Source organism: Ictalurus furcatus, chromosome 15 (assembly GCF_023375685.1).
Source record: "Ictalurus furcatus strain D&B chromosome 15, Billie_1.0, whole genome shotgun sequence".
NCBI lineage: Eukaryota > Metazoa > Chordata > Actinopteri > Siluriformes > Ictaluridae > Ictalurus > Ictalurus furcatus.
In genome coordinates, this window is record NC_071269.1 from 21,960,607 (window position 1) to 21,975,574 (window position 14,968).

Consider the following 14,968-nt stretch of genomic DNA (forward strand, 5'->3'; position numbering starts at 1 on the left):
TGATGCTTTAAAGAACCCAGAAATGGTTCTTCACAGCAGTGCCAAAACTTCTCTAAAATCCCCTTAGTTAGTGCTGTAACAAACCACAGTAAGGTTCTTAAGAGTGATGCCAAGAGAACCTTTTCCAGTCCCACAAAGAACTGTATAGTGTTCACTTTAACCCGTCAAAGGATGATACCTTGAAGAACCAATACACTGCTCTGAAGAACCTATAACGAAAAAAAAGAGAACTTCTTTAATCTCCAAAGAACCATATAGCTCAACTCAAGAACCCTATACCATGAAAAATGCTTCTTGACAAGAAGAAGGTTCTTTGTAGAACCTATAGTGCTGCAAATAACCATTGAAGAACCTTTATTTTTAAGAGTGTAGAGGAAAAACCTTCAGTGAGAACCAATAAGAAGCGCGCATTAAAGCCCATGCCATTAAATTCTTGACCAATCAAAGAAGTCACGTGTGCAAACAATCTGACGTGCTTGAAAAATGTGCAAGTCAGCTAAATGAAACAAACAAACAAACAAACAAAACACAAGAGCTCAGGTGCAGAAATTAGGCATGAAAACATCCTTAATTTTATTAGCGACCTTTTTTTTCTACAGCTGTCAGCTTGATCTAATGAGCTACACAGCAGCTTTGTGGGTAACAAAGGCTTGTTAAAAGCATTATATAAATACATTAAAATCTCAAATGTTCCAAAACTGATTCAATCCTAAGACAAAGTAAATTCCGATTTATTATTTATTTGCAAAAAGACCAAGCGACATCCTGAAATGCACTATCCTGTCTCCACCAGAGGAGGATGGGCCTTGCTTTTTGAGCCTCAGCTTATCTCAGGTTTCTTCCTTAACATCCTTTATAAAGCTTTTTGCCACTGTTAACTGCTGACCTGATCGCGGCCTATACACGGATTTAAGCGTACTATGTAAATAAATGAAAATTTCGAATGCTTCATAATGAATTCAGCTGAATAATGAAAACAATATTGAGTCCTTTTATTAAAAGTAAAATGTACTTCCGTACAAATTCAAACTGCACACCAGAGGATAGGTTTTGATTTCGACGTATTAAAATCACAATGTAATGAAACTGAAACTAATATTTATGAAGCTAGACTTAGATTAAATAATGTTGGGGTTCTGATCAGTCAAGGAGATATGAATAGATGTGATGTGGTGTATAAAATATTTAATTCACATGTATGGTAGAAGTCGAGATCTCGGTCTCCTGCTCTGGTAATGTTCATGCATATGGTACAGATGTGCTCAGTCTTTCTGTCTCTCTGTATTTTCTCAAAGACATCATGTGAATGATGCCTCTCTGGGTTAGTGTGTGTGTGTGTGTGTGTGTGTGTGTGGGTGTGTGTGAGGTGTGTGTAACCTGAGTCCTCCCTCATTCTCTGTCCCATCAGCCCTCAGGCTCAGACTTCACCATTGGAAAGGCTGCAGCTAAAAGTGTTTTGTTTTTTCTCCCCCCACTTTTCTTTCTTTTCTCCTCTCCGTCCTGCACACATCCCCCTGGGCCACACCACATGCCACTCCACCTCCCTCCCTCTCACTCTCACTCTCGCTCTTGCCCTTGGTCTCTCGGTCTGTCTGGATATGTCTTACTTTCTAAGACAACAGCAAGGGAAGATTTTGCGTTTTCAGTGAGGGCTCAGAAAGAAAAAAGTGTCTCAAATCTCTATCGAGAACGGCACTTAGCGTCCAACCTGCTAACATCTGCAGTGATGCTTGAAAGTTTGAAACCCTTTAGAATTTTCTACATTTCTGTATAAATATGACCTAAAACATCATCAGATTTTCACACAGGTCTTAAAAGTAGGTAAAGAGAACCCAATTAAACAAACGCGACAAAAAATATTACACTTCCAATATCCGATATTACATTTCTATGAGTGGCAAAAGTATTTTAAAAATCTCCTTTGTTCATGCCGTGATACACTTCAACAAACAGGATCAGACTTTGCTAGATCCCTGTTCTTTAAATAAATCAGGGCCCTCACTCACACCTGATTTCACATCCCATTCATTGAAAACACCTGACTCTAATTTCACCTTCAAATGAACTGCTAAACCTAGACATTCACATACTTTTGCCACTCACAGAAATGTAATAGTGGATCGTTTACCCTAAATAGATAAATGACCGAGTATAATAATTTTGTCTTATTTCTTTCACTGGGTTCTCCTGATCAACTTTTAGAACTTGTGTGAAAATCTGACGATGGGTCATATTTACGTAGATATACGGAGAATTCTAAAAGGTGCACAAACTTTCAAGCACCACTGAATAACAGCAGCTTTGACAGTCGTGCTATTTAAAATTCAAATCACAGGTTTCTAATTAACGCACTCGTTCTAATACATTATTGTTTCTATAGTAACAACTTACACAGGGCCTTGCATGGTGGGTGCTCTACATATGCTAAGCTTAACAATGAATGGATAACATTTACTTCACAAAGACTTATACAAACGTATAATCAAATAAAGGAGATGTTAACTGAACATTTTTGGAAGGTTTGCCTCGCACCTCCGGGATCGGGGTTTGAATCCCGACTCCGCCCTGTGTGCGCAGAGTTCGCATGTTCTCCCCGTGCTTCGGGGGTTTCCTCCGGGTACTCCGGTTTCCTCCCCCGATCCAAAGACATGTATTGTAGGCTGATTGGGATTTCAGTGTGTGAATGGGTACAATTGTGTCCTGCAGTGGCTGGCACCCCGTCCGGGGTGTCCTCCGCCTTGTGCCTCGAGTTCGCTGGGATAGGTTCCATGCTCCCCCGTGATCCTGTGTAGGATACGTGGTATGGAAAATGGATGGATGGATGGATGGATGGATATAAGGAGTCTCCAGTGTCACTTACTTCGTAACAGTCAGTTGTTTTTATCTTATTTACTTCAAACGAGAAAAGCAAAGAGACGCTGACGAGGGAATGCCTGCTGCTATAACGTAAATGATAACTTGCCTCTTTGGACGCTCCACAATACCGAATGTAACTATAAATGGTTAAAAGTACAGCATGTCGTTCATTAATAAATGATCAATTGTATTTGCTGACAAATCGCTGTGGTATAAGAGAAATGAACATTTCATGATGTGCTGTTATAGCAAAATTATCACATTCGGGGTGATAACACTGACTCCACTTAATAGGCTGCATCACACCACCCGGTCATTGATTATTAGCATATAACATCACCCACCCCCCCCTACACACACACACCCCACCCAGTTGTATTGTTCCTTACTTAATGTTATTTTTAACCTGCTACTCCATGCATGATGACAGTTTAAAGGCAGCCCCAAAGGAAAAGGAAAAGACAAAAACGATGTCTTTACTTTAATGAATCAAGCACAATACGCTGAGACACATGCAGTGACAAGGTAACAACAGTAGTGACTTTTGCTTGCAGGGTGTCTTTAAGGTTTTCGACCCCAACAGGAACCTTTCTGACAGTCATGAGGTTTGATCGTACAACCTTCTGGTCACTTTACCCACTGTTCCTGACCCTCCCATAACTACCCAATCCTGTCTGTATACCCTGTCTTGACTCCTCAATCTCAGTGTGTTTGTCACGTCTCTAAATCTCCACGCAGCTTGTTATAATCCCGGTCTCCACAAATATCGCCTGCTCAGCTAAAAAACCCGAAACCCTCACCGCCCCAGTGCTGCAGATTCCAGCGCCTGATCCGACAGGATGTGCAGGACAGGCCCGAGTCACGCTGCTCCACAATCAACTGACCAAACAAACACACGCACACAAGGCTGATGTTGTCAGAGAGCCCGACTGCACACCATCGAACTATTAATAGCGAAACATGTACATAAGTCGAACAGCAAGCAACATTTCCACCTGTTACACCACGCTGCAGATCTGCTTCACACACACACACACACACACACACACACACACACACTGAATGTTTTACTAATTAATACAATTTCATATAGAACATTGAGAGAGAGAGCGAGAGAGAGAGAGAGTCAAAGTGTGTCTTTGTGTCTTTCTGTGTGTGTCTTTCTGTGTGTGTCTTTCTGTGTGTGTGTGTGTGTGTGTGTGTGTGTGTGTGTGCGGCCACTGTTTAAACTTGTGCTGGCCATATGGCTACTGTGCTCAGCCACTCAGTCCTCATCTGCTCAGTATTAAAACCACTAATAGTGCTCAGTCCATGCCTGGGTGGCCTGCACACACCTCTCTCTCTCTCTCTCTCTCTCTCTCTCTCTCTTTCTCTCTCTCTCTCTATTCCTCACACTCAATTCCAAACTCTCAGTTCAATTCAGTTCAGTTTGTTTAATGCAGTTCTGTATAATTCAGTTCAGTTCAATTCAATTCAGTTCAGTTAGTTTAAATCAGTTCAGTTCAGTTAGTTTAAATCATTCTAGTTCGGTATAGCTTAATTCAGTCTATTTCAGTTCCATTCAATTCAGTTAAATTCAGTTCATTTAATTCTGTTCAGTTCCTTTCAGTTCACTTCTGTTCAATTCAGTTCAGTTCAGTTCAGTTCAGTTCAATTCACTTCATTTCAGGTTGATTCAGTTCAGTTCAATTAAATCTAGTTCAGTATATTTAATTCAGTCTAATTCAGTTCAGTTTAGTTCAATTCAGTTCAATTCAGTTCAGTTCAATTCAGTGCAGTTCAGTTCAATTCACTTCAGTTCAGTTTGATTCAGTTCAGTTCAATTCTATTCAGTTTAGTTCAATTCAGTTCAATTCAGTTCAGTTCAATTCAGTGCAGTTCAGTTCAATTCACTTCAGTTCAGTTTGATTCAGTTCAGTTCAATTCTATTCAGTTTAGTTCAATTAAATCTACTTCAGTGTAGTTTAATTCTGTCTAATTCAGTTCAGTTCAATTCCTGTCAATTCAGTTCAGCCCAGTTTAGTTCTGTTCAGTTTAATTCAGTTCAGGCCAGTACAGCTCAATAGTTCAAATGTTTCTTTTCCAGCTCCAAACGATTTCTGCCTGTAATGTAATTCAACAATATGTTCAATTCATTCATGATCTGTGTCCTAAGTGATTCCCTACTCCCTATTCCCTATAAATACTGCAATGCAGTCTGGGTGTGCTGTACTTATTATTTAGGCCCGAACCTCCTGCAAATCATTGTGGGATTTCATAAGTGCACAGAATAATCTGCACTACGCATTCTGACATTACTGCAAAACGGGAAAAACTTCCAAAGTAGTGTGTTATAAATGCGAAGACATGGTTTTAGACACCCTGATGGATGTTGCATCATAACTCTGAAGCATCATATATTTACAATCATCATAAATCTATCATCACGCTACCATTTAAAGTTTAAAATTGAAACTTTGTGCTGCGATACTTTCAACTCTGATCTGATCGGAACAGAATAGATTGATTCCTCTCCCTACTTTCACTACAGACTGAAAGACCAACAACACAAACACAAACTAACGGAAGCCCTGACTCGGATCATGTGTGAGCCGAACTCCAAAGGGAAGAAATCGAACAGGTGGAAGACATCAGCTGAAACACGCTGAACGCTGACTGTACCCTTTGTGCCACATGCAGCAGTAAAAATCAACTCTAAACGCCTTGAGGGACCCTGACAATCAGACCACAACAGCGGAAAACTGCCATGTTTCACTTACCCTGATAAGCTTTTTAAGAAAAACAGAGGCAGCTCCCATATGACAGCAATTATATCAAACGATTAATGAAAACTCAGTTCATAACACAGATCACAATGCAAGCTAACCGCCCACTGTGTGTGTGTGTGTGTGTGTGTGTGTGTGTGTGTGTGTGCGTGTGCGTGCAGTTCTCCTACCGCCTGTTCGGTCAGCTCCTGTGTATTCTCCATCAGTCGATCACTTCCACCCTGTTAAGCTTTGATCCAACGACCTGCCAACACACACACACACACACACACACACACACACGCACAAACACATACATACACACGCACACACACGCACACATCCATTCACACCAAATTAGCACCGGATCATATTCATTCAAAATGCACAAAAGACTACTTTACGGTGTGTGTAGCGTGCTAAACAGTATACATACAACTGTGTATTATAATATACAATACTTTATAGTATGTATTATAATTATAGTGTGTATTATACAATACTTTAGAGTATGTATTATAATATACATTATGTTATAGTGTGTTAAATCAGTGTATATAATACTGTATATTTAAATGTGGTGTTACACATAATATGCACAGCAAGTGAAGCAGATATGTCAGTCATACACACTTTCTGTAAGTGTGTATGCTTGTGAAAGTTTGTGTGTGGAGATCTATCTATCTATCTATCTATCTATCTATCTGTTGGTCTGTCTGTCAGTCAGTCTGTCTGTCTGTCTACCTACCAACTAATCATGTATGAAAGCTCAGTCAGTCCAGATAGTTTTCAACTTAATCTTTATGCACGTTACAGGAAGGAAACTTTAAGTTTTAAGACCAGTGTATTTTAACACCTGGTTTCAGGGCTTATCACACAAACACTGACAATCCTCTATTTTAGCCCAATATGTGTGTGATTACCACAGACAAACATACTGACGTGTTTCACTGACCTGAGAAAAGACCAAAAAATGTTTAACCTAAACTCATTTATACACCGATCAGCCATAACATTAAAACCACCTGCCTAATATTGTGTCGGTCCTCCTTGTGCCACCAAAACAGCTCTGACCCGTCGAGGCATGGACCCCACAAGACCTCTGAAGGTGTGCTGTGGTATCTGGCACCAAGACGTTAGTGGCAGATCCTTTAAGTGCTGTAAATTGCGAGGTGGGGCCTCTATGGATCGGACTTGTTTGTTCAAAACATCCCAGAGATTTCTCGGTCGGATTGAGATCTGGGGAATTTGGAGGCCGAGTCAACACCGTGAACCTTTGTCATGTTCGTCAAACCGTTCCTGAACTATTTTTGCAGTGTAGCAGGGAGCATTATCCTGCTGAAAGAGGACACTGCTATTAGTGTCAAAGTCACATCTACATGAATGCCAGGATCCAAGGTTTCCCAGCAGAACATTGCCCAGAGCATCACACTGCCTCTGCCAGCTTGCCTTCTTCCCATAGTGCATCCTGGTGCCATCTCTTCCCCAGGTAAGTGACACACACACACCTGGCCATCCACATAATGTCAAAAAAAATATGATTTATCAGACCAGGCCACCTTCTTCTGTTGCTCCATGGTCCAGTTCTGATGTTCACATGCCTATTGTAGGCGTCAGCATGAGCACTCTGACCGGTCTGCACCTACGCAGCCCCATACGCAGCAAGCTATGATGCACTGTGTGTTCTGATACCTTTCTATCATAGCCAGCATGAGCTTTTTCAGCAATCTGTGCTATAGTAGCTCTTCTGTGGGATCGAACCAGACGGGCTAGCCTTTGCTCCCCATGCTTATCAAAAAGCCTTGGCTGGCCATGATCCTGTCGCTGGTTCGCCGGTTGTCCTTCCTTGGACCATTTTTGGTAGGTACTAACCACTGCATATGGGGAACACCCCACAAGACCTGCTCTTTTGGAGATGCTCTGAGCCATCACAGTTTGGCCCTTGTCAAAGTCACTCAGATCCTTACTCTTGCCCATTTTTCCTGTTTCCAACACAACAGCTTACAGACATGGGAATACTTTGTGGTTATGCGTTACCAACATAACACTCAATAGTGCATGGATACCATAAAACCTTCAGGAGAGCGTAAGTAACTGGAACGACTTGTTACTCAATTGCTCCTGTGTCTCTTTCTCTCATGCCTTTCCAATCCTATACCTTTATTATACAACAGAGTGGCATTCCAAGAGCACATATATTTAGTATAAAAGCACTGGGATGTTTCATTGTTTGCATCACTCTGCTCACCACGTAACATTCCAGTTCTAGCTACAGTACGACTGAAACTGTTACTACGGTTGACATCGTCAGCGGACATGGCAAAACAATACATTTTTCATGAAGATAACCATCAATCCATCCGTTTTCCATATCGCTTGTCCTACACAGGGTCACAGGGAGCCTGGAGCCTGTATCAGGGAACTCGGGGCACAAGGAACACGCTACAGACAATTTAGACATGCCAATCAGCCTACAACATGTCTTTGGACTTGGGGAGGAAACTGGAGTACCCAGAGGAAACCCCCGAAGCATGGGGAGAACATGCAAACTCACAGGTTAAGCACAAGAGCATGCGCACACAAGGTGGAGGCGCGATTCGAACCTCCAACCCCGGAGGTGTTAGGCAAACATGCCAACCACTAAGCCACCGTGCCCCCCCCCCCCCCCCGACGATAACTTTAGACTTAAACCTGAAAGCCCATCAGATGAAGATGACAAACAAGAAGGGAAGCCAATTTCACCAGAAGCACCTTTAACTGGAACGTACAAATCATCGTGAGCTAGCTAGATAGCCGTGTTTTATCCCCCTTATAGCAAGCAAACTTGCCACTCTTTTATTAATTTATTAATGAAGGACACATGCCGTGCGGTATGTTGTGCTATGTTGTGAGTCGTTTCCACACCAACCTTTCCTTTTGAAGTTAAGAGGACAAAAAAAAAAATGCAGCTGATCACGTTAACGCGAAACCACAAAGCGTAAACACCTCTGTCCGGAAGAGTCTCCCATGCTGGGAAAACTTACTGACAGTTACAAAGCTCTGACACCTGAGACTCTTTTCATAAATGTTAAATAAACATCTCCGTGCCGAAAGCTTCACCGTATGTATAATCATCGACGCTATGTATTTCTTATCCGTTGACGTTTTTCTGTTTATTATTACACTTAGATTACGTACAGGGTTCACTGGACAAGTCCAGGTGACTTTGAGAGTTGTTATCGTTTGAATTACAGCCGGAACTACTGTCCAAGCCGTGCTGTTATGGAAAATTAATAAGCACCTTCGGAGTAATCACATCGGAAAATTCAACAGCGCTGTAGAATAATAGTGTTCAATACAGATGTTATTCAACAGCTGCATTTAGGCTTCTGATTTCTGATATTTGAATAAACGTTTTTAATATAGAGCTTTTCTATTTGAATTGGACAGCAATTAAAGTGCTGGGGTATTCCGGAAGATACGGTGGCTTAGTGGTTTGCACCTTTGCCTCGCACCTCCAGGGTTGGGGTTTGATTCCCACTTCAGCCCTGTGTGTGTGGACTGTGCATGTTCTCTGTGCTTCGGGGTTTTCCTCTGGGTACTCCGGTTTCCTCCACAAGTCCGAAGACATGTAGGCTGATTGGCAGTGTGTATGAATAGGTGTGTGAGTGTGTGAGCGATTATGCCCTGCGATGGGTTGGCACCCTGTCCAGGGTGTCCCCCGCCTTGTGTCTCAAGTCCCCTGGGATAGGCTCCAGGTTCCCCGTGACCCTGTGTAGGATGAGCGGTTTGTCAGTTCAAATCCCAGGACTTTCAGAGAACTACTGTAGAGTTCTTTAACAAGACATTTGACCTTGATCAGCTCAGCGTTACGCTAGTACGGGTGTATGTTGTCTCGACCGTGAGCTGCTTTGGATGAAATTGTAAGGCAAATGAAGAAAAATACAGAGGTAAATATCGTATCAATTTCCCATCTACATCTACACACTTGTTAACAAAGGGCCCAAGAATTAAAACTCCTTCAGTTAAAAAAGCTTTGCAGTGTTAAACTGATATTGATTTCACCACTCGGAATTCTGCTGAGCTGTTTGCTCATCTCTCTCTCTCTCTCTCTCTCACACACACACACATACACACACACATCTAGTGGCTTTTAATGACTTTAATGTCTATCATTTAATCTTTCTCATAAGTGCACCTAGTGGAGTGTATGTGTGGGTAAGATCGGTGCTGCAGTGTGTGTGTGTGTGTGCGTGTGTGTGTGTGTGTGTGTGTGTGTGTGTAGCAGGGTGAAGGGCACATCATTTTAATTTTTCATTTGCACAGTGTCGCTGTGTGCTGAAACTCTAGCCTTTAATGCTCAGTGAGGAGGGAGCTGAGCAGCATTGATTTTTACTGTTATCCTTGCCCTCAGAGGCCGTTGTCCTGCCACACACACACACACACACACACACACACACACACACACACTTAACAAAGCTTTTAATTCAGCCCAACTTATAAGGACTTCAGAAAGGACCCTCCAAATCCCATCTATGTTTGAAATAGACATAAGAAATAACATTTCTCCTCAACCGATAAGTTTTATTAATATGAGGAAGATGATTAGAACTGAACAGCGCCTGCATGTTTAAAAGTGCATGGCAGTGCAGTTTATTGCCAATGCATTCAGAGTCGTGCGCCATTCTCCGCACGCTTCGACACCGCAGCAGGACAACCAGCCAAATACGCTAAAGGCTTTGCTTTTTCCTCCCTTTAAATCACTAACCACAAAGCAATTCTTCTCAAAGCAGTGAGAACCGAAAGGAATGTGGCACGTGTAAAGCTAATCTATGTGCTTAACTTATATAAAATACCAAACGTTGCGTTCTGAAGCTGTTAACAATCCTATATAAAACCTTCATAAAACGGGATTTCTTATCCTTAATCAAAAAGAGTTACTAACTGTATCAATGCGGCTTTGTTTCCTGTGTTCATTCAGACAGAGAGAGTTAGCGTAATAGTTAGCTATGTCGTTTAACATATTCATTTATAAAATGGTGTCTAGTATGGTCTAGGCCTATGGTCTGTATTAACATGATTCTGTTTCCTGTGTTCATTCAGAGAGAGAGAGAGAGAGAGAGAATGTAAGAGAAAGAGAGTTATCATAAGTGTGAAATATATATTGTTTTATCCATTTCATTCATAAAATTGTGCTCACTCAGACAATGATTCTTGCGTTAATTTTACTTGAACAACACAGTTTTATTTGCTGTGTTTATCCAGAGAGCGAGCGAGCGAGAGAGAGAGAGAGAGAGAGAGAGAGAGAGAGAGAGAGAGAGAGTTAGCCTGCTGGTAGCTATATCTTTTAAATATAGATGATGTTAGCATGTGCTAAGTTCATTCTCCAGACTAAATATGGTGGCATCGCTGACCGAACGAAACTCGCCACCGTTTAACATTCTTAAAAATAAAGCCAGAAAACGTCGTCTTGAGGAATACCGGAGGAGAACCATGCTTCCATCCCTTAAGAAACTTTTGGTCGATTATTCTTTCAGCATTTTTATTGGTGCCATAATGAAGTGAATAATTATTTCCCAGTTCTTTATGGGAACGTTTATACAACAACTTACTGAAAGGTTCTTTAGGGAGCAACGCTTCTTCTGGCATGTTAAGTCAAACACATTTCCCCTTCAATGCCCTTTAAAACTATGCATATTTTAGACTACAGGAAATTAAACTATCCTATTTAAGATGGTACCTCTCATATTAGCATGGCATGTGGAGTTAGCATTAGCACAGCTGGTTGGCAATGTGCCTGCATGCTAAAATATTTAGTAACGTAATAAGGTAGGCTAGCCCATATGGTTTTGGATATAGGACTGATGACGTAACCATGGTAACTTATAGCTAGTGTTGTCACACTCGTGTCCCACAGTGTTTTATTCCTCTTATACCTCAGAAATTTGCCAACACGAACAGTTTTTTTTATTTATTAATGAACAATGCCATCCTTTTTTTTTTTTTTTTTTAAATCCATTTATAGTTACATTTAATCTTATGGAACATCCATAAGACAACTTGTTTCCTCACCAGGTTCTATATTTTTTTCTCTGTTTTCCAGTAAATTAGACCAAAAAAAAAAAAAAACCCTTGTTTTATTACTGAGAAAACAGAACGCACAAACTCCTCTGTCCTGAAGACTTTCCCATGGAAGAAATATTACTAACTGTTAAAAAGTGCTGACGCTGGAGACTCATTCCATAAAGGTTAAATAACTAACTAAATGGATAACCATTATCCATTGTTCTTTGTTAACTAACAACACATATTTAATCGTTTATTATTTATTCTTATATCATGTGGAGTGTCTTCCATAGCCTACAAGTACGTCCGAATGAGCTGTTACTATAGTTACTGTGGATATGATAAAGTATATGAACCTGTGATTTGACTGGTCAGAGCTGCTGTTACAGAAAAGGAATCAATAACTTCTGATTGATCCGATTCAGGAATTCAACAGCACTGTGGTGTAAAGCAAATTTTTTTAAAAATGATTTATTTATTGATTTATTTTAAATGTGTGTGTTTCGGATTTTTCCACATGATACCAGATTGCATTCCTGTATATTTCACTTACATTTTTGTAACATTGTGTAATTCATAGAATTTTGTGTTTTACTGTATGAGGGACAATTCTGGGATTTTTTTTAAACATTTTTTTTTATATATTATAAATGTCTGTGATGTGTTCGGATAAATAAATCACTTGCATTAAACTAACAACAAAGGCAAGGCATATTGTATCGGTTCAGAATTTGTCCATTTTTACAGAAATCGAAAGACAAAGTGTGCTTTAGAATGTAACTTGAGAAGAGCTGAAATATATATATAAATTAAAAAAAACAATGAGTGTATTTGAACTTTTAAGAGTTTAAGATGATGATCTCGTGCCAAAAATTGCACTAGATGTGAGTGCGTCATCAAGTGACTAAGTGCCCTTCTGAGGGTCTAGACCTTCCGTATAATGAGTGATCAGAGAGTGTATCAAGCTTTAACTTTACAACGCAGTTATTTCTCAAAGAGTTAGTTTTATTATGATTTCTGCTGTTCTGGGTTCGGATTAATTGTGCGGTTAAGTAGTGTATGATACCGTGCTAAGTGTGGCCTCCACCTCCTCCACGTCCTGTGTGTGTGTGTGTGTGTGTGTGTAATCTAATCCGCGGGTCCTCGTCTCCGTTATCGGGTCATTAAAGGCAGAGTCGCTACCGAGAGCGCGCGCGAGAAAGCGGCCCACGGCCAACAGCGCGCGCCACTGCCGGGGCACCGCGGCGGGTTCGGTGTCGGGATGATATTTCTCCGCCGTTTGCTTCGTATCAAATACAAAAACACACACACGGCACGTGGGAAAACGGACGTGACGAGTGGGGTCGGTATAGCCTACAGACAGAGGAATCTCACAACCGCGCGCGCGCGTGTGATGGAAAGATTAATAATAATAATAATAATAATAATAATAATATATTGCAACATTTTAAGTTTCTATATTTTAAGTGATATGTCTGTGATAGGCTATAAATGTCCCCAAACACATTAGTGGTTTAATAAATAAATATGAAATGAATGATGTCGTGTTCAATATTATTGATGTTTTTTTTTTTTTTTAAATATATATGTATATGTATATATATATATATATATATATATATATATATATATATATATATTAATATATGAATGCTGTGTGAATTCTACATGTCATCTAAACACGCGCAGAAACTGATCAGGATGATGTAACTGGTCCGATGGGTGACTGAGGCCTGGGCTATTTGATAGAAATGTCAAATATAACAAACGTTTCATAACAAACGCTATCTTGTGCAGCCCTCATTTATAGCCTATTCAACGTGTTCTGATTATAAATAAATAAATAAATAAATAAATAAATAAATAAAACAAAAACATGAGATCTGTTCACACTACACGAAGAAATCAGATGTATTTTTTTTTTTAGAAAGAGGTTTATGAGCTCGGGAGGGAATGAGTGATCAGTGTAAAGCACCTGAATGTGTACAAGCCTAGAATGAAGATCTGGTGCACTGAATAAAGGCCTGTCGCACATCGTGGAGGAAACACACACACACACACACACACATATACACACTGTGAGGAAAAAAATTATGCGGTTGGAGTTTGCACCAAAAATCGACTTGTTCTAGGCTAAAATCAGAAGTTTTTAAGACTGTCACAGCTGAGGCTATAATTTTTTTTTATGTATATAATTTTTTCCCCTTCAATTCTGATTCACTTTAGTAAACTGCGCGTGCCACTGATGATTACTGAACTTTTTATTTTTTTTATTTTTTACTTTAAAATAAATGAATTTAAGATTTAAAGAGCAAACATTATTACAAACAAAACAAACACACCCTGATGCACTTACTCTGCGGAGTTGTTGTGGTCAGAGATGTCCGAAACGGTCCAAACGGTGCGTCTCCGTCCACTCCGTTTACATGCTCGTCCAAAACTATTCACGCGCTCGAGCGACCGGGAGCGCGGCGCAGGCAAAAAAAAAGAGAGAGAGAGGCGGCTGTGCGGAGAGCGCGCGCACCGCTGTCAGCGCGAGTCCTCCTGCACGACAACTTCACAGCAAACTCAACCGACCTACCGCACCGGAGCGGAAAAAGAAAGAAAGAAAGAAAGAAAGAAGAAGAAGAAAAAGAAGCAGAAGAAGAAGAAGAAGAAGTAACTCTAACAGTTACGCACAAATACTCAAACCCGCACACACAAGCGCACACGCACAAACGCACACGCGGGGCCTTGCGCGCGTAGGCTTACGCGTATTTGTCGTATTTCCCCCCCTTTTTTTCTTTTCTTTTTTTGTTACTGTTGTTTATGTCTCTAAAGTTAGCTCGGGCGCTCTCGCGCTCCACTTCATTATTAAATCTACAGAGCTCTCGCGCAGCAACATAGCCGAGCCGCCTTCACGACGCGCATGCGCCCAGCTGCCACGCGCCGAGGAACTGCTGGCTCGCCGCCAAGTCAGACCGGAGAGGGGAACAGGGCCTGGGGATGCCAGCACCACGCGCGTATTAATAGTATGGCCCGAGTGATCCACTGAGCCTTATTTACCCCGCAAACCAAAACCGGGATGAGTTAGGCTCCTTAGCAACCCGAGATTAACTCGGATTAAGTTCATCAGGAAGCTCGTGTGTGAAGTAGCCTATGGGTGTGAGAAGGAGTGTGTTCTACAGTAATACACAGGGTGTGAGAATAAGGGTGCAGTAGGCTATCATGCTGGAACATTATCATCAATATGCAAAGTGTTATAGTCTAATAGGATAAATATGCACTGGTGTGGGTGACAGGTTGAAGGTGCGTGCAGTAATATTTACATTTAGCATTTAGAT

The 14,968-nt window shown here is 41.0% G+C and overlaps 1 protein-coding gene across 5 annotated transcripts in view; it reads right to left on the reverse strand.

Annotated features, from left to right (window-relative positions):
* Positions 1–14,645, reverse strand: part of eya4 (EYA transcriptional coactivator and phosphatase 4) — a 58,252-nt gene extending 43,607 nt beyond the window's left edge. For 2 of the 5 annotated variants that reach the window (XM_053644432.1, XM_053644431.1), the window contains exons 1-2: positions 14,002–14,645; positions 5,792–5,865 (exon numbers count right to left, since the gene is read on the reverse strand). In XM_053644432.1, the coding sequence (XP_053500407.1) occupies positions 5,792–5,824 (33 nt within the window). In that variant the 5' untranslated portion in view covers positions 5,825–5,865; positions 14,002–14,645. The remainder of the gene's footprint in view (positions 1–5,791; positions 5,866–14,001) is intronic. The other 3 variants (XM_053644434.1, XM_053644433.1, XM_053644429.1) reach the window with 2 other exon arrangements.
* Between the last annotated feature and the right edge of the window lie 323 nt (positions 14,646–14,968).